The sequence below is a fragment of the Melospiza georgiana genome, chromosome Z (assembly GCF_028018845.1).
Source record: "Melospiza georgiana isolate bMelGeo1 chromosome Z, bMelGeo1.pri, whole genome shotgun sequence".
Classification (NCBI taxonomy): Eukaryota; Metazoa; Chordata; class Aves; order Passeriformes; family Passerellidae; genus Melospiza; species Melospiza georgiana.
This window is the reverse complement of record NC_080465.1, coordinates 71,064,374-71,089,853: the sequence shown is the minus strand read 5'-3', so window position 1 is coordinate 71,089,853 and position 25,480 is coordinate 71,064,374. Positions and strand designations below refer to the sequence as shown.

Sequence of the window (25,480 nt, the reverse complement as noted above, 5' to 3'; positions counted from 1 at the left end):
CGTGTGTGCGATCCTTCAATTCTTCCCGGATCCTGATTTTGCATTTCTAACGAAGCTGAACTGACAAAGCGTGAAAGTGGTCTAAAAGGAAAAAACAAAGAAAGTGCCCCTGCTTTCACTGTGCCAAGACTAATCAATATTCCAGAAGCCCCGCTTTCCTTTTCCTCCCCTCTCTCTCTCTCTGCTGATGCGCGGTTCGCGGTGGGTTGGTTTTGTCCCTTTTTTTTTTTTTTTTTTTTTTTTTTTTTTTTTTTTTTTTTTTTTCTTCCCCGGCGCCGGGCCGGCAGTAGTCTCCTCCCCTTTCCTTAAGTTGCAGGGATAGTGAGTTGCCGTGCCCGGGAGCACATGCAGATGTCAGTTTTCCCCCTGCCGCCCGCCCGGCTCCGCAGCTCCGTCCGCGCTCGCCGCCCGCCCCCGCCCCGTCCGCGCTGCTCAGGACGCGGGGCCCCGGCCAGGTGAGAGCGCCCGGTCCCCTCCTGTGCCCTCCTGTGCCCTCCTGTGCCCTCCTGTGCCCTCCTGTCCTGCCCTGCAGAGAGGGTCCGAGCGGGGGGGAGGCATCCTTCATCCTTCACTCCGCGCCTTTGTGTCCTAATTAATCGATTCGTCCTTTTGATTGATTAATCTTCTGGCTGCGCCCGTGTTCCTCCTTGATCTTGATGTGAATTGTGCAGGACAGATTAGCTGCTGAACATCCTGGAAAGAAAGAAAGAAAAGGCACTGTGAACGATCTCCCTCTCTCTCCCCTCTCCCCCCCCTTTTTTTTTCTCTCTTCTCTTCTCTTCTCTTCTCTTCTCTTCTCTTCTCTTCTCTTCTCTTCTCTTCTCTTCTCTTCTCTTCTCTTCTCTTCTCTTCTCTTCTCTTCTCTTCTCTTCTCTTCTCTTCTCTTCTCTTCTCTTCTCTTCTCTTCTCTTCTCTTCTCTCTTTTTTTTTTTTTTTTCCTTTTAATGCGTACATTAATCGGTCGGGGGGGGGGGGGCAAAAAAAAAAAAAATCCCGCTTCCATACAGCAGTCCTGTCCGCGGTAGAACCCTTACTAAATTTAAATATTTAGCTAGCTCTCACAATTTCTGTTTCCACTCCTTAAAGCAGCACAGTTTACAGCGTTCTGTTAAAATTCAGGGAGGATATTGCGCTGAAGTGCTAAAGTGAAACGTCTTGAAACATATGGTAAAAGCAGGGATCAAAATCCACCAAAATAAACTTGTTACAACATGCGATTTTGCATAAAACGTGCTGGCTGAAACCACAGTGTATTTATATTTTAAATGCTTCCGGGGAAAAAAAAGTGTTTTGGCACTAAATTTATTTAAAATGAGGTGTTAAGAGTTGGTCTGTCTATAAACGGAGACAGATTGCAGCAGAAGCACCTAGGTCTATCCATTTATTCATTAGTAATTACTTTTTTAAAAGCCTGCCAGTGTATATTGACCAAGACTTCAGAAAATTGTATTCTCAGTCTGGAAGATACCTTTGAGGAGTCTCCGTTACTAAACAAACTCATACCCAGCAGTCATCAAAACAAACCCACACCATCTAAAATAAAAAGTAATATCTTAATTAAAAACGTTTAATATTGAAACATTTTAAGGTTGATTCAGAGCATGATTTCTTGAAGTCAGACGTGGTGTGGTTCTTGGGTTGTCCTGCACAGGTCCGGGATTTGGACTCCATGATCCTGATGTGTCCCTTCCAACTCAGGACAGTCTGTGATTCTGTGAAATATGCTCATAATTGCTATCAGGACAAGCTAAGCATTACTCTGCAATGTGAGCTGGTATTGCTGTCTGAAGCAACAAGTTAAGTGGGATATTACTTCTGATGTTTTACAGATGTGCTCGGAGTAGTTTATACAGCTAAAAGATGAATGTTATCAACATAAAGCTGTCTAAGGCATATCTTCTAAATAGTGGTTGAGGGATAAATAAACTATTGCTGCTGCCTTTTTCCATGTGAAAAGAAAGAATTGAGACAATGCATTCAATCATTTAAAAACATTTGAAATGTAGAACAATTTCAATGTACCATTTTGAGCAAAATATTTCTCTTCAATCGTTAATGTGAAGGTGAGCTAGATTTGTTTTTCAAATAATAATGGCGTGATAAAAAGTACAAGAGCAAGCATGACAGAGAGTTTTAAACATTATTCCTCAAGCTGCTATGATTTGTACTGATTTTACATTTATGTATCAATAGCAAATATTTTATAAAGTTACTCCTGGGTTTTACAGCATGACAGCAGTTCATGTCTGAAGACATGGGACACTTATCTGATTAGTCCATGTAATCCTTCTTTCAAAGTCATTGAGGTTCTGCATCAAAAACTGTTTAGATATTAAGAACAATACAAGTTTTACTGAAACATGAAGAATATTTGCTTCTATGTAAATACGTAGCTAATCATTCCCCTAAAATCTTACTGCAGTGTTTGATATTTCTTGTCTTGCAGGTCTCTCCAGTAACTCCCACTGAAAAGAGTCCTCCACTTTTCTGAAGGGATACTGACAGAAATTAATTATAAAAGAAAGCTTTCAGCAAGATAAATGACTAAAGGTAACGGAGAAGACCCAAAACCTGGAAGTAGGATGGAGCGAATTCAACAAGGAGTCCGGAAACGTACTCTTTTGGCCAAAAAAAAAGTGCAGAGCATAACAAAGGACGATGTTAAAAGTTATTTAATGAGGAATGCCTTTGTGCTCTTCACCGTTGTTGCTGTGATTCTTGGTGAGTAATTTGTTCAATAGGAATATTCTGTTCTCCAGTGCATTGGACAATGACGATGTGACTGGGTGATTTGCATTACAAATGAGTTTCCAAATTCTTCTGCACTGATAAGAATGTTCTGGCTTGGAGAGTTTTGGCTTTGACAGCTTCATGTAGTTTAAGGAAGAGCCATTAAATTATTCTAGTAATTCCTAAGAAGAATTTTGGTGAGAAAAACCAACCGGAATAGCTGTTTTATGAATTCTTCCCTTAAAGAATCAGATACAATAACAAAATTGAATGCTTTCAATTGTATATTTTCCTACCAGAGCCAGTTGCCGCTAAATGCTCAGGAAGCAACTTTTATTCACCTAAACTATCAAAAAATTAACACTTTGCAATGATGAACAGAAACTCTCAGTGAACGAAATGAGGAGACATTTCTAAGCGAAGGCATGAAATAGATACAGTCTCAGTCTTTTCAGTTTTCCCCTGATAAAGGCAAACCTAAGCTTGCTCTCCCTCAGCCACTCACAATCTTACACATGCATCTTTCAGATGCAATTCGGGCAACAATGGCAGTGTTACTTATTCAAAGGCCTGAAAGATAGCACCTGATTAAATGCCTTTTAAGAGTATACTGAGAGGAATCCAGTACATCAAACAGCCTTTAGATTTGGAATGCACCAAAATATTGCTACCTACTTTGAATTAGCATTAGAAAGAGAATCTGCTGAGAAAAACATGCAATTTTTAAAACTAATTTTTCTTTAAATTATTACATCATCACTTAAGATAATTTTTCTTTAACTAGAGATTGTCAGAGTGACACTGTATTTCATGAAATAACCACTCTTTACAGGGTAAGCAAGAACTTAATGGCTTTACTGTATGGGTTTCACTTTCTCCACCCATTTAAAATATAAAATTGTGAATCTGATCATGATGGTGATGAAAAACCATATGTAATCACCTAAAGATAATGGTCTATATCCTTTTCCTTTGTAGGCCCTAATGTCCTTACTAGTGCTGTTCTATGTAGTTCTGCTTGCAGTATTTCTGCAACTCTTAGAGGAATTGAAATTTTAGGGCTCTACCATTATTGTTGCTTGATACCACATCAGCATTGTTATTTCAAATTAATTTCAGGTTTGATAGTCTTTTCTTGGGAGACATTTGTAATAATTTGCCTATTGGTAAAATAAAGTACTTCTTTGCTAAAGCAGTAACTTCGGTTTCAGATACTTAAAAATAGCATTTTATAGTAAGTGTTTTAATTCCTAACTAAGAATTTTATAGATGTAAAATCCCCATTAATATCAGGGTGAAAAAATTAGGTGTTTTATCTACAATGGTCAGAAAAGGCAGAGCAAGTCAAGCTAGTTTTGAAACACTGTCCAACCACAAAGAACACAATTCTTTGATTGTTACTTTTCTAGACAGCATGTGAAAAAAAATTTCTTTTTGCAATTTTTTCTCTGTCATCTACATCCAGTAGGGCTCCCACAGATTTGTCGATGTGGAAATGAAATGTGGACTGGACAAGTGGTTTTGCTGTTATTGCTGGGTCCAAATAATTTTAGGTAACTACTGTCACTCTGCCCACTACTCCACTACCACCTACAGCAGAGGATCAATTGGCACTGGGACACAAGTTGGAGAACTGATGAAAATGTGCAGTCTAGGATGAGCTGGCTGCTCCAGTTCTGCTCATGAACCTGTAGACATATCTACATAACATGTAGAAGAAAAAGTCATCTTGTTATTATCACAAAATGCTCAAAATTTTTCTTACATCTGTTATTTTTGGTGTAATTTTGCAGTACCTATATATGATTAGAGCAGTAATTTCATGGTAAATCGATTATAAAAAGGTAATATTTGGGGCTTTTGAGAGTTTTTTGCTGTTGTGGAAGTACTCAGAAGTAGGGAACAGATGGCTGAAGTGGTTGGGAAACACTCAGTGGTGGAACTCCATCTGTCTAGTTTGGCAAGGACTAAGTTGTTCTCGTCATGCAGTCGCTTGGTGGTCTGTGGAAAATTAGATGGTGGGCTTGATCCCCTCCCTAGGAGACAATAATCAGTGTTGCAGAATTAGCCCACCAATTAGCACTAGTGGCTCTCCCATTTGCGGTGCTTGGATGTGAGTCTAGGTGGAAACCAAGCTATACTCAAGCCAGGTTTGAATCATTTATGAGAAATAATGTTTAATGTCTGTGATCTAACAGACAGATGACAGTTCTTAGAGCTGTGAGTCCAGAAGACAGCTCAAGACATAGACACCATGCTCAAGAAAATATTTGGTTTAGAGGGAGCAACATTTCTTCCGGGACATTTTTTTCACATCTCTTTAGTCAAGGGATAAACATGAAAAAACCTTTTTTTATAGAGCATTTCCTATTTCTTTGCTGAGCAGGATTGATTTCAGTAGAGGTTAAGTGCATAGGATCTTATCTTAGTTCCAGTACTGTAGTTTATAGTGGGGGCCTGAGCTTGTGTTGAAGTGGGAACTTGCCCTTTGTTATGAAGTGGGAAACTACAACTTGCAATTCTCTCTGTTTTATACAGATATTTTGCCAATAGGTTGATATTTTTCTGGTATTCACATGACAAGGAGAAATACAGACATTTATATAGCCATCTGTTGTTACTCTGATTCTAAACTAAATTCTGAACTAAATTCACTAGCTGTTACCATACTAAGCCAATTACTCATTAAAAACATAGTGATGAAGATCCAAGAAGCTATAATTCATGCTGAAAAATACTTAGAACTATTCCCTATTCCCATAAAAATGCATGGAATGTCCTTCAGACTACACCTTCTGCATAGGTGGGGTCTGTCTAGCACATTGTCATAAAAATTGTTAATATTTTTAGTGAAATTTAAACTTTTCTCAAGCCCTTCAAGAAACTTGGAGAAAAGCATAGTCAAAAAGCAAGTTATGACGCCATTTTTTCACATTTTTCTTGTTCACATAAAGATATTATGATTTCTGTAGTCAATCTTGCCAAGACTTAGTAGATGAGAGCAATCCTGTGAGATAAATTTTTGAGGCTGACCACTGGTAAATTGAGAATATCACAATGACCAGGAGCACTTGAGGGTAGTGTAGGGAACATGGTGGCTCATGGAAAATCTGCAGGAAGTCTCACAAACTTTGAAGTGCTAGCCAAATTACTGGCAAAATCTAAGGCTCTCCCACGCTACTCAGAACCATCATCCTGTCCCCAAAAACTCCTTCCTTTCAGATACACTTCCTTTATCAGCCAGCCTTCATTCTCACATCCTATTTTCTCAAAAATGGCACAGGAACCCAGACTCTGGCAGGATTCTAAATGCCAAAGAATCTTCCTGTGAGTTCTGAACTTGTACTAAAGGACAGGACTGAGATACAGAGCACTGCTGAGCAGAGATCCTCGGAAGCTGCCTGCAGTGAAATGCTGTTTTAATTGAAACAGAGGAGGCTGTGAAGCAAATACTATGAAAAGGAGTTTCTGCTTAGTTATTGAGCTCCAATTCACTAGCTAAAATCCTTTTGCCAGGGGTATATACATGTTGCAGTTGTCTGCTGGGACATTCAAGGAGGAGGGGGATGGATCCATGTTTTCTGACTCCCTGTTTCCTCAAAGGGAAGAGGGAATGCAGGTCTGGCTGTGTCACTGAAGCCAGGCTTCTGTAATTGCCAGCAATCTCACAATAGGTGTGAAATATAGATTAAACCAGGCAACCTCTGTTCTGCTACAGCACACACCATGTGGGAGATTCCAAAGCTTTCCAGAGTTTAACAAAAAAAACTAGCTAAAAGAACAGGAAGAAGACAGGTCTTGCCTTGCCCCCTTTCCCTGAAGAGAAAAAGCAAAGAGATAAATAAAGCCTTGAAAGGATCTCTCGTGACACAGAAGACAAAACACCCACAGAGCCCTTGAAATATCTAAACAGTGAAAAGTTGTGCAAAGGAGGACAGGGAATGAGATTCTCCTATCTCCAGAGACTCCCATTCTGAACAACAGCTTAAAGACCTGTGAGGTACAAGTCTGTGATAGGCAGGTAGACAAAACTCAGGATAATTCCCACAAAAACAGCAGCCTTGTGTGTTGAAGCACCGCCTTTTCTGCTATTGACAGATTTCTGTGTCCACTTAAGGGTGAGGCTGACATACCCAGAGAAGAGTATTTGAGTTCACTATATATTGACATTGAACACTGTGACAAATCCTAGTGCAGGATTGGTTAAATTTGCATGAGAACAAAATGAAGATCCATCACTGAAGGAGAAACAGCTGTGGGACCTGAGTTTTTAGGTAAAAGAATAAGTTGAAGCATAAAGAGAGAGATTATACAAAAAAAGGAGATAAGATATATACAAGAAAATCAAGACAGTTGACTACAGTTAAAGAGAAATTAATTGTTTTTATGCTGAACTCAGAGGCTGACTCTGTCTCAGGGCTCTCCTAAAGAACCCGACCAATGCAACTGACTTCTCACTGAGTGACAAAACCTTCCTAAGTAACAGTCTGAAAAATTTGCTACTCAAAACCTTTTTTTTTTTAAGTATAAAATAGCTATAATTTTGGAAGAAAAAGAAGCATGAACATGCATCATAAAACTCAGAGTGACACTTAAAGCTCCAAAAGAGATTATTCTTTTCAAAAGCAAGAAAAAGTATAGAAATGCAAAGAACCTTAATTCTGCCATTAAGAAGACACCAGTAAAAGTCAGACTGTGAAATACAAACAGTACTCTAGTTTAACAGCAAAATAAAATAATGTTAATATATTATCACAATCCACATTTCTTACCACAATTCATTTTGTTGTTACTGAAATGAAACAGCAATGATTGTTGAACTGCCACACATGGCACAGAGTAACAACAATAAACTTGGCTACCTCATGAATAACAATTAAGCATTCTGGAGAGAACAGTTGTGCATAAATGCTCAGTAAAGATGCAAAATCTTTACAAGCCAAGTATCAGCTTATTTCTATCCTAACACTCTAAACTGTCGAATCAGTGGACTTGCAAAGTGGTGCTCAAAAGCAGAATGTCTCAATGGTCATAAAACAGTGCAGAGAAACATTCATTCATTCCACTCTTTATACAGATTGAAAAAAGGCTGTTGAGATCCTCAAAATTCTCTCTAGAAGTTAAAAATAAATGTATGTACATAGTAATGCTTCTTAAAAATCAAAATTCAAAGCTCTCCTAGGTGAAATGCATGGCAGTAACAGTGTGGGGCATTTAGGATGTGGTTTCTCAGAGATTTTACAAGAAAATTCTCTGAATGCCATTAGAGTATGGTCAACTGAAACACTAGTTATCTCAAGGATTCTCAAGAAAAATTTTGTGTTGATCCTGAAAGGGGTCAGAAAAGACACATGAACATGGAATAAACCGGCATTAGGGCTTGCCAGCCCTTTCCATTTTTTCAGTAGACAGGGACTATAATTGCTGTGGTGACTGGAAGGCAGCGCAAAATCATAAGCAAGATGCCAGTGATTTGTATGCTGAATAAATATTTAACATTGTTAGATCCTTGTACTTGTAAAGCTAGAACAAGATGTCATTGGAGATGAAATGCTTTTGAGCTGGCCACAGTGAAGGTGTGGCTGAAGATGGTATGTTCAGTTGTTCATTAATTCCTGAAAATATTCATTTAGCTTAAAATTCTGACAAAATTCCTTGAAATAGCCAGGCATCTGAGAGTTTCAAGTGATTATATGATATCATAAAAAAATGTTTTTATAAAATTCTTATCTTTAAGTGCATTTGAAAAACTTTACTAATAAATCCAATATTAAAAAGAAATAAACAAAGGGGCTAGATATTCTAGATGTTGAAAAGGCTGCTAAAAAAAAAGTAAGATAAAAATGCAGGCATTGGGAGAATTTGTGTTGTAGTATAGCATAGACATCTAGATCCATAGCTGAGACACACTAATTTTTTTTATTTTTCATGCCTTGTTAAAGGAAAATCAGGTCTTTTGCAACCACCAGCTTCATTAAATAATCCTTGTAGTCACAGTAGGTGTGCATATCCTCTGACAATCCTCTAAAGTCCTTCTGTTCGCTGTGCATTCCTTTAAAATTTTATATTTAATTTCATTTTTAATTACAACCCAGTAATCCTACGATAAGTAAACTTACAGCAAGGTGGACACTGAGGTGCTGCAGCAAGTCCAGAGACAGACAATAAAGCTGGGGAAGGGTCTGGAGCTCAAGTCCTGTGAGGAAAAGCTGAGGGACCTGTGATGTTTTAAGAGAAAAGGAGTCTCGAGGGACCTTCTCACTCTCTACAACTCCCTGAAAGGAGGCCTTAGCCAGGTGGGGATCGGCCTCTTCTCACAGGACAAGAGGAAAAGGTCTGGAGATGTGTCAGAGGGTGTCTAGTTTGGATTTTGGGAAAAATTCTTTCATTGAATGGGTTGTCAAACACTGGAACAAGTCTGCCCTGGGAAGCAGGGCATCTGATGGAGCCACCATCCCTGCAGACACTGAAAATCTGTGTAGATGTGGCACTTTGGGTCATGGTTTAGTGGTGGGTTAAGACTTGAACTTGATTATCTTAGAGGTCTGTTCCAGCCTCTGGTTCTACGATTCAATGGGATTTAGCATAGATAATATTTTTTTTTTCCCACAGCATATTACAATTCAGTTTAACTGGAGCTTCGGAGCAATAAGGCTGGTGTTAAAAAAGTGCTTAGTGAGGAGCAATAAGAAATTGCTGTCTCCCATATAAATTTCTCCATCTCTGTTGTTCACAGAATATTCTGTGGAGTCTACAACATATATTAGACAACACCTAAGCTCCACACCAAGAAGTCTTAAATTATTAATGGATACAAAATATGTATATGGTATAGAGTAGGGAATAAACTATGGAAAATAGTAAAAGAATAAATGGAAATTATTTCAGAGAAATTTTAGTAGAAGCTGGATAATTGCATTTATTATGTCAACCCACCAGACTTGAAGTTGTATAGCCAGGGTCTACACTTTCAATCAACACAATGAAACCACATGGTGTGTAACCCTATAAAACCCATACAAGAGAAACTTATTTTCATTCTAGGTTTCATGGGACTTTTTAAAATAAAAGAGTAAAATAATACATGTGATGAGCTGCACAACAGTGAAAAGGAAAATAATTAAATGCTAGAAAAGAGGCAAAGAAAGCCAGAAGGATCAGAGGAGAATCAGGATAGTAACAAAATATTACTGTTACTCATATTTCCTGGTTATTCTCCCATATCCTTTCTTTTAGCATGAGTTTTATTCGCCTTTTGAATTCCCTTTCTCTTCTCTGCGTTAAAAAAATGCAATATCTTGCTTGAAATTTAGCATGTGTACATATATTCTATTGGCATGGATAGAAGACCATAAATAGAAATGAGCTTGAGAGTTACAAAGTGTGTGCTTGTTTTTCACCTTTTACTGTAACTTGGTATAACTGTAAATTGATTTATTCAAAACAAAATTTATAAAAGATGGGGCTTTAATTTTAAGCATCATTTACACTGCAACATAATCTGGCCCCTCAAACTGGCTCTAGTAAATGCTTAGATTTTACCATGCACAAGGGCTAAATGAAAGTAAAAGAGTAGAATTGCCTTTGTAATACAGGACCAATAATCAGGGAATTTCTGGGAGAACTAACCAAAGATAGTTGACAAGTAAGTCTACTACATGCATTTTGATGTCTTTTAATTTTTTTTTTTTTGACTTGGGAATCCATATATTAAACAGATATGGATGTGCAATCACGTTCTTCAAAGTCCAAAGTGCAAGCAAAGGAAGCTGCCCACGGAACCTAAATCTCAGAGCTCTTTTTAGCACATGGGCTAGAGCAAGGAGACTCAGCTGGGTAGCTGCACAAGCCCATGACCTAAGCATGGAGCTGCCCAAAACTTCCAGGAGGAACACAGGCAGTCAAACAAACAAACAAACAAACAAACAAACAGGTTTGCGTTCCTACTCCCACTCCTTTCTGAGTCACGACCATGCCAGACATTTTCACCCAGTGGAGGTGCAGAAGCCCGGGTGGGAGTGCTGTTAGCTGCACTTGAGGAGCTAGGTCATTCTTTTCCTCTCAAAAGGCAAGTTACAGGAGAAAGGCAACTCCACCATTCCTTTCTAAGCTGTGGTTTTAGGTAGAGGGAAATGTAAAACTTCTAAGGACGAATGCAAAAGCCAAGAGAGCAAAAGGCAGCATTGTGTTTAACCCAATGACGAAAAGGCTCACCCATAACAGGGAGCCCCAGGCTGTGAAGCAGCGCTTGGAGCAAGAACAGGGACACAGGGAGTGTGTCCAGATGATTCTGTGCATTCTGTGTGACAGTTGTGTTCAGTTGCTAGTCCCTCAGGATTTAGCCTGGAATTAGGCAAATAGATGTTTAGATCTGAGAAAAACACAAGCAGAAGGGTGAGAACTGAGGAGTCTTCCAGTGCGAATGGAGTAGTGCCCATTAACTTCATAGATTTTCAGAGCAAAGCTTTTTTTATCTGGAGGGACTTGAAAGGTCATAGTCTGGACTCAGGTACCTACTGTGTAACTAAGCATTATTCCAGGTGCAAGTTTCCCTGTGCCATTTTTGTGACCTTTAAGATAGGAAAATTCTACCATTCAAAATAACACCTAACAGTTGGAAAAGAGGTGTCACTACCTGTATGGAGGTTGGGTCTAAATTAATAAATATGCTACAATGTATCTTCAAGATGAGTTAACTCACAAGAAGTAAGGCATGATACATCCTTTTAATCAACTGAAATTAAACACTTCTGGAAATTAATGTTTTGGAAAGGGCTGTTGGCAAGTAAAAGAAATAGACGGAGGGTTCTATTTGTGAATAGTTTCACAGCCATACTGAGGATTTCAGGGATGAAGTGGCTCATAATCAAACAGCGAAGGACTGAAAGCATCCCAGATATCTTTTTAAGAAAATGGTGACATGATTCCATGAACTTCAGCCATGAGCCTGATTTTCTTATGGAAAGAACTCACCGAAAAAATCAAACATTAAAAAAAAGTGTTATGGTGAAGCTTACACCTGATTTGGCAAAAATCTTATATTCTACAAGGTGAAATGCTGCCTATCAGTCTATCCTGGTTGTTTGCATGTCTCAGCAAAATACTGGACAAAAAAGAAATTTTTTAAACTAAGTCTGCCATATGTTCCATAGATAGTCCTGGCATGGCCATATCTTGATTCAACAAAATACTTAAACCTCAGTGTCAAACAAGTCATTTACAGATTTAGACTATCAGCGCTAAGCTAAATTAACAGGTGGTTTTGTAGGAATTAAAAGGTGGACTAGCTCCACAGGGATATGTATGCATAATTTGAATGTCCTCCTAATGATGGTGCTTAACTGCATATCAAGATAGTCCAGCCTAAAATGAACTCTTTGTAGTGTGTGTCTAAGCTGGAATTAAAAAAAAAAAAATAAAGGCAACTGTCCATATCCAGCTTCAAGATATCTGTCAAACTATGCCAGAAGTTCCTCAGAGTAGAGCTCTGTTGTCTGTGAATGTTTGCATAAAGTTCTTGGACCTGAGTGGTCTCAGTCTCACAGTCTGCAATTCCTTTGTGCAGCTATACTGTCAAAAAGACAAAATAATATGGATGAGCAGCTGAAACCACAGTAGGGAAAGGTAGAATTCAGTGCTGGTAAGGAATATGTCAACTTGCAGCCAAGGAAAAAGAGTAAAGAAAGAAATGTAAAGCAGGAAAGATACCCTATAAACTATGAGAGAGCAGCTTTCTTATCTGTTTTTATCTATATTTTATAAATACATTAACTTTAGTCGTGAACATGAAGCAGCAAAGTAAAGCCAGGCATTAAAGGAACAGCTATTATAGTAACTTTGTAAAGCACAGAGTAGTACCTTAATTCTAAGCAATAATACATAAAATATAATCTGATACATACTGTGAATGTCTGAGTGTTTATATATGCATAGTAAGACATTATTCCTGTTCATGGAATTATTTGTTATTTTTTGCATTAAAAGTATTTTTTTAATATAGCTCAGAGACTAGCAAGAGTACATAAACTAGGCATAGTTTGTCTTTCAATGAAGTCTCTTGTCTGAGGATGAAATCATGAATAATGTCCCTATTCCATTAAGAACAGTCTGCTTCAGTGCCAGCAGTGAAAACTCTTCATTCCAAATCTGCTGCTAATGCCCTGCAATTGCTTGTCTGGAAATAAAAATTTTTAAAAAATTAAAAAGAAGAAGTGAGAAATCAATTACGAACAAGAGGTAAACACAAAAACAGTTCAAGGAAAACAAGTGAAAAAATTTTAAAAACAGTTAAAGGCAAGCAGAGAAGTTGAAGTTAGATAAAATGAGAACAATTTTTTGGACATGTTCTCAAAGGAACAAAATTACCTCCTAATTGGGGAAGACAGGCAAATGAGCCAAACAACTAGAGACAAAAGGGAAAAAGTGTATGAGTCTAACACTAGAGCAAAGAAATAGCAAAGGACAAATTTCAATAGTTTCTAAAAAGCCTTTTTAGCAGCACTCAGAAGCTGTCCTCAGATTTTGTATCCAGTTTAGGCAGCCTCTGGTCAAATGGTGCTTTTGCTCATTGCTTTGTTACATCAGTTCTTACAGCTCCAGATTCCCCTCTCCACTTGCATGTTTTCTGCCCACAAATTCCAAGGAGGAGATGCTGTGTCTGCAAGTAAAGGCAACATGCAAGTGCTTTATAGCTGTAGATATAAAGATGTGTCAGAAATTCAGGCTCCTCCGGAGCTGGGCAGAGTGTTTGACTCTGAGCTGGGAATTGAGTGCCCATGTATCTCTGTTAATCTAGATCTAAATGTCCACAATACACTTTTATGATAAAACGCCTCTGCATCTTTGCAAACTGTAAAACTGAATACTGCTGTTAGAAGGGTGGTGTGGGTTTTTGGGGGAAAACAATCTCTCTTACAGGATAAAGCAAACCATCAGGGTCATGGTCAGGTGTTCCTGAGGCTGTGTCTCCCCCGCACAGCTGTGAGCTCCTGTGGCCCCTGAGCAAAGGTTGCACACTGACTTCTCTTCTGATGCAGTGGACAACTCTCTGGCATCACCATGACTCTTACTTTGCTATTAACCTGCTTTTCTCGGACATGTCCCTTTTTGCAGATCCCAGATCTTTTCTGGGATTGTCATGTCTAGGATATCTAGCTCTTCCACATTGTTTCTCCCATGACTGCACTCACAGTATGTCTCAGACAAAAGAAAGCTTGTGTCCAAATCAACACATATTCCACTTTAATATAGAATCTAATGTGGCAGCTTGGAGCACAGGTCCTTAAACTCTCTGCTGCAGTGTCATCATGCAGTTATAACCTGGCATTATGTTCAATAAAATGGTTTCAAAGGGAACACACATTCCTACCTACATAGGGAGAACCAGAAAGCAAGGAAAGGGCAGGTGTGATACACCAGGTGTACTAGGGGGTGAAGATTCAATATAAAATTCTGAAACAAGAATTATTAAAATCAAAGTCATGCTGAGCAAATTGGGTGATTCTTGTGGCAAGCAATGAAAGAAATTAAGAAAGAGATTTTGCCGGCAACTTGAAGTATTTCTTATCACTGGAAAAGTAATTTACCTGTTTGTCTCAAGTAAATACAGTTGTGGACTTATCAGAAGCTGGCTGTTAAAAGAAAAGGTGTCAGAACAAAATGGTAAATTAAGCAATAACAAATGACCCAAAGAACAAAAGCAGTCATTCCGGAGCTCTGCAGGAATGAAGGAATGAAATGGCTGTGGAGCTAACAAAAATATACAATGTCCCATTAAACTGGTAGAAGCCTGATTCCCTTCATGGCTCTTGCCCAATTACTGTTATAGGACAAAATGTTATTTGCTTGGTGGTTACAAGGTTTTCTGGAACTGAACTATTAACAGCTGTTAGTTTAGAACAGCATTCTACTCAGCATAAAGTGTTTTGTTTTCCCAGTTAGTTTTGAAGTTTTCTATTTCCTACTGGAAAAGAAGAAGTAATTCTGTACCACATATATTAAGGGAAAGGATATTGAAATGGACCTCCTTTAACAGTGTTCTGAGATTTACAGTAAAGAGCAGAAGTGTATATAACTCTTAGTGGTATGTTCTGGCTTAACTGGCAAGTGCTGATAAGGACAAAGCAGCTCTTGTTCCATTATTGATAAAACAAATAGTAATTTTCTCCTGAAGTATGTTTAAGTGATGTTTGGTCAATTGAGAAGTACATCTGTCAGAATTCTGCACTTCTTGCTTGAACATGCAGTAGACAGCATGGGCATTGTAAAAAAGTTTAAGTTTGAGATAACTGTATAGTCTTATTTCCTGTGTAACTCTGAAATAAGATTGAGACCAGTTATTGAAATGAATTCTCATAAGAATTCATTTCAATTACTTAGACCCTGACTTTATTGCTTACTTCATCACACTTTGATGTTAATGTGTTAAAGACATTTTGTATAGAAGGTTGTGTAGGGTTTTTTTAGCCATAGAAGTATACCCATAGTTGTTAAAGTCCAACATGAAGATTTGTTTTCTTTCTGGTACCCAGCGACTAGAAGTGAAGATCATTGGCCATTCATCAATATAGTCCTATTTTTGGAATAAAGAATTCCAAATCCTAACTACCATTTCGCCATTTCCATCCCATTATTCTAACTGCCAGAACTATTTCCACCTTCTGCTTCTTGCAAGTTTCACTGTATTCATACATCTTGAATTTCATTTTGATTCACAAAAAACATTGGTATAAAATCAATGCAATAATTTTAGCTTTTTAGATTGTTCTGATTTACATCAGGATCATCTACAAATAATTTTTTCCATAAACTTAACTTTATCACTATAGTGGAAAAATAAATTTTTCCATATACTTAACTATCGCTACATCAAGAACACCTCAAAAGTCCGTTTATAACTCTAAGCTAATTTACCTTTTCATTATAGACTGTATAAATTATTTAACAATATGGTTCTGTTATACACTAAACACATGTATAGAATTTGTGTTAACTTAAACAGGCACTACTGACTTTTGTCCAGAAAAAGCCCAAATTCTGTGGATAAATCTACTCTTTGCTGCAGTGCAGAAATGGTACACTATTAACCATTTGAGAAGTCAGGCTCTGATAGTGTTGATTAGTTGATCTTTTCTGTTACAAAGGGTGCACAGAAACCTGCACAACAGGTTGTGGGAGCCTGTTTCACACAAGGCTTTGTCTCATTACAATTTTCAGAATTAACCTGAAACTTGAAACTTTTGCTGAGAAAGGCCAGTTCCAGTATGTGATCTTCCCAGTCTTGGTCGTGAAGCACTAAAACTCCTGCCACACACAAAGTAGTGGATGGTTGTTGGAATACTGCACCTCTTCCAAAGGTTTAGTACCTCCCACCAGGTCTTGGTTCAGGACTTTATTTTGATGCTTTGCCATTGTGCCTATTTTTACATCATCATTGTATGCTGCTATCTCACCATTTGAAGCCTGTGAATGCTGGTTCTAAGAAGCTAATTCAAAGACAAAGTTACTTTGCCAAATTTGAGTTTTCTGTCTCAAGAATTTTGTTAATTAAACTTTGTCAGATGGGATATTATACCCACCATTTAGTTATTCAGACTTGGAACAGAAAATAAAGTTCAATCTTAATTTATTCCAAAATCAAGAGGGACTGGTAAAATCATGCTGTCCTGCATTCATTATCAAACCCTACAAGGAGGAAATAATTTGTCTAAATTTCTTCTTGTTCTGTGTGAACACAATCAATTTTCAGAAATATCTGTGAAACAGCTACTGCTGTATCTACATTTCAAGCAGGGAAACTGAGTCAGAGAAAGGTTCTCATGTCTTGGGCATGACTGCATAGAGATCAATAGCAGTGCTAAGGTTAAGGCTGAAGAATTAGTAGTTGTTGTGTGTTGACCCATTTCAACATAATACACTACCAGGGCACATTTCTTTTCACATTGCAGAAATTCTTTCTGTAAACTGCAGTGCTGGGAAACCCTGTAATTATGCACAGAGCATGTTAGGACAAAAAACAGCCAATAATTTTTGGCTCAACAGGTTTACGTGGAACTTTAGAAACTCACTCTCGCTACCAATAATATTCATTCACACAGCCATCTCAGGCCACTTTGTGCTGCTTGGATGGTAGTGGAATAGATAATCAAGCCCTTATAGCATAGCATAAGGACTAGTTCTTATAGCAGCCTCAGAAACCCTTACCAACCTCAGTGAGGCTTTGTACTAGTGCAGGGATTAATTCATGTGGAACTAATTGCAGAACTGTGGCCTAAGTAAGAAACCAGTCTAGCTCTGTTTGCTTGTTACCCAGTTGTCAAAATGTAGTGCTCATTAAGTGCAGAAACAAAAGTCCAGATGGATTCTTTATATCTGAGAAATGTGTTTCTCATAAAAAAAGAAAATAATGAGTAACTCAGCGGCAAAATTTAAAACTTTTTCAAAAAGAAGGGAAACTCTCAGGCAGGTCTTTTAAGCAAGAATTATTCAGGGGCCCCTTTTCTATGCATTTAATTATGTCATTTTACCCCCCCAAAAAAAAAATTTATGCAAAACGCTCTTTAGCTACCTGAGACCACAGAACATGAATGAGACTAAACAAATGCCTTCTAGTCCTGCCATTCTTTTCCATAACACCAACTCCATGCTCGGTGTCATTTGCACTCTAGTTACTTTTCTCTCCATCCTGTAACACTATGCTCTAGAACAAAGTTCTATTTTCTGTTCTATGCAAGACATTTCTGGACTCCTCTTGCTTAACCAACCTGGTAAAGTCCCTAAGTCATGATCAAACAGTGGTCACTAAATTGAGAGTTATAAATGTTTCCTTTCACCAGCAGATGTCAATAATCTGGTGCAGGAGGCATGACAGCATATTTTAGCTAGCAAAATTTGGCATGGAGATATTCTCTATGGAAGTTCCAATCAAAAATCAGTCTTTAAATAAAAGCAAAACCACAAAGACTAAGAATTGGAACTAGCAGTTGTCAAAGTTGTTCAATGTTACAGCATTTTCAGTATGTACTCAAGTTCTAACATGATCTAGAATGGATCTGGAATGCTCTGCTGCCTAATATCACTGAGGAGCAGCATCATAGAACATTTTATGAAACCTGAGTCTGTCTACTTTTCAAAAAGAACAATCCCACTCTTCTCTGAGGCACATATCTACCAGGGAAGGCACCAACTCCTGTGTAGCCACACAAAATAATTGCATCAGGGAGTTGACCTGGCGGAAAATTAACCCAGTAAAATGAATTCGTTTGCTGCAAACCCACTGTGGTTTGCAGCAGGATCAGTTGTCTGATCCAGCTTTCTACACAGTTTACCCAAATGCCAGTACCAGACAGTGGTGAAGAACATGGAGTCTTGAATGGAGAGGAGAGATAGTTGAGTTTCACCGTGTGTATGGTTAATGTGTTCCAGATAAAGCCCTGTGTTATTTGGCTGGGTGTAGCAGTCCTACATCAGATAAGGCACCACGCCATTTAACAATTGCAAATTGCAACTGGCCATGTCAGCTGACCAAATAACTAAATAAATATGCAAACAAAGCAGTTGGTGGCAAATACAGGACAAAAATCTTCAAAGTTGTAGCTGGGAAGTTTAGCTTTCCACACATGAGCCCACAGATGACTTCCATTTGTAAATGTATCTCAAGCACCATTTATCTGCTCCCAGCAAGATAAATGGCTCCAGGCACTCCCCTGCTCCTGTCCCTCAGGCACTGAAACCCACCACTTAATCACCCAGTAAGGCCTTTCAGCCCTGATTATCTGCTTCTTTGCAAGTGTCAGTATTCCTGAAGGTAGGCATGGGTGGAGATGCTTACCTCCTGCTTCTTTTTTGACTTCGAAAAGACTAAACCACAAGGGGATTCTCAAATATGTCTGTCCTGGTTATCTCCTTCAATCTGAAGTACATCTGTAGGATCAGGCCCACAGAGTAGACAGGCATGGACAAGACTTCTGACTACTGGTAGCTAGTATGTATATGCATTGCATATAGGATTACACTCAAAATCTCAGAATTCAAGACACTTGGCTGTAGTAGCAGGGATTGCTTCTTTTCATTAGCACTCAAGGTGTACCTTTGACAGTAGTCCAGATTAAAAAAAACAGCAGCACAAAAATTATTCTAAATGACTGTGCTGATACTGGCCAAGAGAGGGGTAATTTTTGCAGCAGCCAGGAGGGGGCACAGCCAGGACCCAGGGGTTATTCTATAAAGCCTGATGTAATTTTTGGGGTCAGGGGAAGGGGCCCCTTCTGGTTCTTGGAGCATGTTTGGGATTTCTGCATGGTGAGCACTTGTCTGTGAATCATTCACCTCTTCCATACTTCGTTATTAAAATTATTACTGTTCTTTTTCTTAGTTCATTGCTGTCTTCAGTAAAATGTTATTGCCTCAATACATGGTGTCTACATTTTGTGCCTCCAGCTCTCCTCTCTATCCCACCACAGGGGGAGGGAGCAGGGGGCTGAGCAAGTGGGATGTGGTTTGCAGCGTTTCACTGGGAACACTAAATTGGGAACACAATTCCTAAATGGCAATAACTTAACATTTTCAGGAGAGCTACTCGTAGATGATACCAGAGAAAGTAAATCAGCATAGTAAAGAGTGCAGGTTACAATTAGATATGTCCAGCACAGATGTTTTTTCAGATGCTTCACAGATGTTCATGTTCAGATGCTACTGCTTCTTTAAAAGACTGAGTAACGATATCTCTTTTCCCTCCCTTCAGGTGTAATCCTGGGATTTTCTCTTCGATCATATAAGATGAGCTATCGGGAAGTGAAATACTTTTCGTTTCCAGGAGAACTACTCATGAGGATGCTGCAGATGCTGGTCCTGCCGCTAATTGTATCCAGTTTAGTCACAGGTAAACAAAGAAAAACAAAACAAAATACACCCCCACACACCCTCTCTTGAATAATTTTACAAAGATGCACACACTAAAATCAAAAAAGTGAACATTCTATGTCCTAGAAGTGTTATAATCTGCAGAAAGCCATGGCATTGTTATTGCTGCTGTAGAGACAATGTAAGAGGAGGTTTGAATTAATACACAGAGAAAATGAAAGTTGGTTTTCCAAATTCATAGACAGACTAACAGCACAAGCTACTATATGCAGCTGCTATGAAGCTGACTCTGTACTCCACTCTCTTCTTTTACTATCTGAGCAGATATTTCCTCCACAGTGTCCTATTATTATCAAAGATAACGTATCTCAAAGACACAGTGCCAAAACGCAAGAAAGTTGAAACTGTTGATTGTGGGCAATAACACACACCTGTAACCACAGATATGCAAAACATCTGTCTGCCTCCTAGTTTTCCATCAATAGATTAGAAAAAATGGAATCCTGTAATAGAATTGTTTAGGTTGGAAGGTACCTTAAAAATCTGGTTCCAGTCCTCCTGCCATGGGCAGGGACACCTCCCACTAGAGCAGATTGCTCAGAGCCCCATCCAATTGTTCTCTGACACTACCAGGTCATCCACAAGGTCTCTGGGCAACCTGTGCCAGTGCTCCATCACACCTATAGTAAAAGATTTTATTCCCGATATCTAATCTAAACTACCTTCTTTTAGTTTAAGCCATTTGCTCTCCTATCACTACAAGTGCCCTTTAGGCCCTTCAGGTACTGGAAGGAGCTCTAAGGTGTCCCTGGAACCTTCTCTTCTCCAGGCTGAGCAACCCCAATGCTCTCAGCCTGTCCTCATGAGAGAGATATTTCAGTCCTCTGATCATTTTCATTACTTCCTCAATGTGCCTGTGTCCATAGGGGATAGATGGAATTACATGAAAAGTCTGGAAGAAACTTAATTCCATCAGTTCTGTTTTGTTGTCTTCTGGTCAGAAGCTCTAACAAGCTTTGAATGCTCTTTACCAAGTTGTTCCTTTAACTAGTGATGTAATATTTAGTTCCTTATGGTGATGTATGCCTTGGCATTCCACCCAAGTTTTGTGGCGGACCTCTCAGATTTTTTATGAATGTTTAGGATACACCTGTGATGTATTTATTCTTTCAATTATCTGAAGAGAAGAAGGTATGGATTTTAGTCTATAGACAGCTTGGAGAACTTAATTAAAATCACTCACTGCTCAGTCCTAGTATCTAAAACACAAATACACTGCCTCGATTGACTGAGAATCCAGATAATAAGTTGTTCTCTATTTAATTGATTGTCAAATATGTTAATGTAAAGATCTCTTAAAAATGCAAATGAGCAGAGACTCGCATGTTCAGAGAAATCAAAGGTGTGTACAAGTATAAGCTGTTCATTCAACAGCAGAAAACATGGGTATTCACAATTACAAAATTCTTATATTTAAAGAAAAAATAAGTGAAGTTTGTTTCTATGCACACACATTATATGGATACTGAAACTTAAATGAACACTGCAACTAGGGAGTATAAGTTTTGTAGGAGAAATAAGGGTAGGTTTTATTCCCAACCACTATATTGTTTTGTTTCATGTCATAGATTCTCTCATCTTCTTGTCCCTTTCACCTACAGAACTCCGTGGGTTGGCAGGACACTTCAGATGGAAGAACCATTAGAAGTAGAAAAAGGGAGATATTTATCCCTTTTCAATGTCAGCTGGCACTGCTGCTCAATTTTGCAGGATGAATTATTTCAGGAAAATATATCTGATCAGTTCTCAATTCCTTATAACTCTGCAATCACACTGGTTCTCTGAGAGAGCTCAAAGTAAATCAGGAAACTAAGCAGATCATCCTATACAGGGATTTGAATGATTTTCAATAATCTAAGTAGAAAACCTTTGCTCAGGTAAAGATCAGCAAACTCATCTTAGAGGGTCACAAGCATCACAAGGAGCTGGACTTTTGATGAAACCATCTCATTTGCTGTGTCACCAGCTCTCAGGAGAGATTTTGTGAAATATCAGAAAAATTAGTTTCCAAGTAATCCTATTCCGAAAAGAATCTTCATTCTCTGGAATCTAACAAAACCCTTCTTTTATGTGTGTTTCTTTCCCTTTAAAGCCCTTTATCTTTTTTTTCTTTTTTTTTTCATAACGATTTTTCTTTATTATAGAAAAGCAAAGATAATTGCCAAATTCTCTTTGGCAAAGAGAAATCTTCTCTACTGGGAAGATGTGCCTTCCTATCATCCACGTGCCTTGTGATATTAAGTGGATTATACTTAGAGATCCCTTTGAAGTAGAGACAGTAATTTTCAAGGTGAATAACAACATTTTAAACTTCTTTAGTTGGGTAGGCAGCAGTCAGAGAAAACTCAATGCAATTCACAAATGGCATATTTAATTTCGTTCCAAGAATCATTCAGTACTGCAAGACTATACTCTTTCTCATGGGAATAAAATACTTTTCCATATTATTCTAAAACTTGTGGAAAAAAACTCCTTTCTACACTGAACAATGCCTCATTTAGCATACAAATTGTTTTTGTAAGAAGGATGTTTTTACATATTTGCTGCAGAACTCTCATACTAAAATGGACACATAGGCATTAGTTAATATAAAAATAATAATTAAATATAACTTTTGCAGGTGTACTACTGTGCAATTTTATGCAAGCTTAAATTCTTTTTTTACATAGGATAATTCAGTGGATTAAAGTCTTATACTTCTCAAGTTAGTCTTCAGACTACTCAATATATTGAAGGCAAATCTCTTATTTCCTTTATTTTTTGTGCAAACAAAGTGGATGCGTCTTAACTAATCTCAAAGTGACTCCTCCAGGCCTTCATCCTGATAACATACTTGTTTCTTTCAGTTGTTAATTATTTGAATAAATATTTTGCTGTTTGCAGGAGCAAAAGTGTCTCCTAGAAATTATATCCTGGGTTTCCTTTTGTATTTATGCAAGTGTGATGGATGTAACTGTGGCAAAACCATAAACTATGGACTCTGTGGTATTAGAAACAGGCTGGGGATGGTTACATTCCCTTGCCAACTTTGTGATTGTCAAAGTTAGAACAATAAAATCCAACTAATAGTTAATGCACTGTTATAGAAATAAAAGATAAATTGAGAAACTGAGGACTTGTGCCATTCAGGTAAACAGTTCTGATGGTTATTCACAGACCTCAGGAAAATAAACTGTGCAAGATGAAGTCAATCCAGTCACATTTCTTTAACCCTGGTTTCTGTATTTCATGAAAGAAGCAATGCAGGATCACTTTCAGAGGTTTTTAGTCACATTTGCCTTATGACTTACCCCATTGCCTGTGGTTCAAGCAGGTGTGCAGCTTTCTCCATGAGATTCTATCTTCTGACGAGTGTTTTACCAGGCATGTACTAACATCTGCTTGGGAGAAAATGGAGGTTATTTGCATACCATTCACCATCTTTTCATGTTTGTAGAAAAATATTATTATATGCATGTTTATATTATTTATTTTTGTGGTCTAGACACAAATTCAGCTCCATACTCTATGTTGGGTTTATTGTGTACAGTCTTTAAAATGAAAAAATCCTATGTCAGCATTCCCAATGGGGATCTCATATAAAGTCAAAGGCAAGATTATACCATGGTATATGAGAGGAAATGTAAATAACCAAATAAATAAATTCCAGTTTGGATTGTATTATGGCCAGATCTTAAATATGAATTTAAATATGAATTCCTATGCAAACACAAAGCTGACAATTTTGCTCTGTTTCTGTTTTGAATTTGCAGCAGTTATAAGAGAAAAACTATTTTATGTTTTCTTGTTTCATTACAGCTTAAACCATATGACATGAAAATTGCTTTACACAATTATTTTAAAATATACATTGTCCCTAAAAGGTACATAAAACAAATATATATGAATATGATAGCAGTTATCATAATGAAATAGCCAAAGCCAGAGAAAATTGCACCAGCAATAAGAGCACTATGCACTAACATTTTTAAGCTGTTACACCAAGATGATCATGAAATTGAAAGTCCAGTCCTTAAAACTGTCCCACAAATTTTTTCTGCATGTTTCAGCTATTGACTGAATATAATGCAATCAGAATGAGGTATCTTTTCTTAACAAAACCATTTATTTCCTGAAATCCCTTCCATGAAAATGATTCACAACTAGTCTTTATGAAGAGCATAGTTTTAACATAATATTAGTGAGAAATATTAAAGCTAGAGAAATTTTGTGAGGGTTATTTGCAGATATTTTGCACAGTTCTAGACATGGTTCAGTTTAATAGACTTCTTCTCCTTCCACAAAATTTTAAGAGCTTGGAATTTACTTTTACAGGGACAACTGCTTTTAAGTGCAAGTGAACTGGTATTAAATTCTGTGCAATTATTTCAGATATCTTTGTCTGGTAAATTATAGCAAAGCATAAGAAGCCCATTCTAGACCTGACACTAATTTTTGCTGCCCGCTGCACAACACTAAGTCTACAGTTTGTTTACTAACATACATCAAGATAGGGAAGGAGAATAGGAGTATAGAAACAGTAAAACCGAGGTCTGCTGGCTCGCCAAGGATTATACAGCAATTACAGAACCAAGCAAAAAGCCCATTTGCGAGCACCAGTACAACACACTAGACAATACTGATTGTCCAAACTGCTTAAGGGGTAACACTAATACGGAGCAAATAAGTCTTAACCACTTACCAGGATTTTGTGTGAAAGGTTCTGTACAAACACAGACCATGGATCCCCTGCCAAAAATAGAAGGCTGTGTGGAAAAACAGTTTAAAAGAACGAGCACGGAAAATTTACTTGAAAGTAGAAGAGCATTTTAATATGTACTTTGTATAATATCTTAGTTTAAATTTTTTAACTTTGTAACTCACATAATGCAGCTATTGTTAGTGGGTTCTGGAAGAAACAAACTTCCCTGCCTCTGTAGGGTTTCAATGACTGTCAACAACACTGAGTACTGCAGGAGACACGAGTGATTTTTTTGGGGGCAGACTCAGAGACACAGGAATTTTTCCTGAAACTTCATGAAAATGTTCATAGTAGTTACTGCTACACAAACTATGGAAAGTGTTGCCAAAGAGAAGAAAGCTGGGATTTCCATGGATGGAATCTTCTTAAGCAAACTCTCAAGTGCATACAATGCTTTTCAGTTTTGCTATCAAAGGAGTGCAATGGATGGTGCCTGTTAAAAACATCCAGTAAGGAATAAGGTGTTTATCCTCAGTGAGATAAAATAAGACACACAAAATTACTTAAGTAATAAAACAAAGCACTCTCAGAATTCACAACTAACCGACAAGTGGTAGCTGCAGTTGCTTAAAATTGCCAACAATGAACAAGGGTAATGTTCAAACAGCTGAACTTGACATAGCCTCCAAGTCACTCCCTTACCTAAATCAGGAAAAATGCAGCATCTGGACATGAGCATATTCTACTGGAGAAAAGCTATTTTTTTCCAGTTGCTACTTGCGGATGTAAAATGTAGAAAGTCAGTGCTGTGACATTTCGTACAACCTTAGGAAAATCATGTTTCCCTTCTGCATCTCTGCTTTCTTTCTCCTTTCAGATGGACTGCTGGTGAAGTGTTTTTAGGTTTTTTTATAGATATTAGGCAGAGAAGAAGACGATTGAATGATTGATATGCGATGGAAATTTTAGTAAAGGCATGAAGGATAGCTCAGCAGATCCATATAACTATTTTAGTTACAACGATGGACTTAAATTAGGGTGTATGACAGGGGACTATGATGCAGTGACTCAGCCTCCCACATCCTGACAGCAGATGTACACTACCTTCTATAAAGAGATAATTCTAGAAAATAGTCCAATGTTATTAAA

General features: G+C 37.9%; 1 protein-coding gene across 1 annotated transcript in view; it reads left to right on the top strand.

The window, feature by feature from the left end:
- Positions 1-398: 398 nt before the first annotated feature.
- Positions 399-25,480, top strand: part of SLC1A3 (solute carrier family 1 member 3) — a 65,385-nt gene continuing 40,303 nt past the window's right edge. The window contains exons 1-3 of the mRNA XM_058043856.1: positions 399-455; positions 2,447-2,721; positions 19,472-19,609. Of these exons, the coding sequence (XP_057899839.1) occupies positions 2,541-2,721; positions 19,472-19,609 (319 nt within the window). The 5' untranslated portion in view covers positions 399-455; positions 2,447-2,540. The remainder of the gene's footprint in view (positions 456-2,446; positions 2,722-19,471; positions 19,610-25,480) is intronic.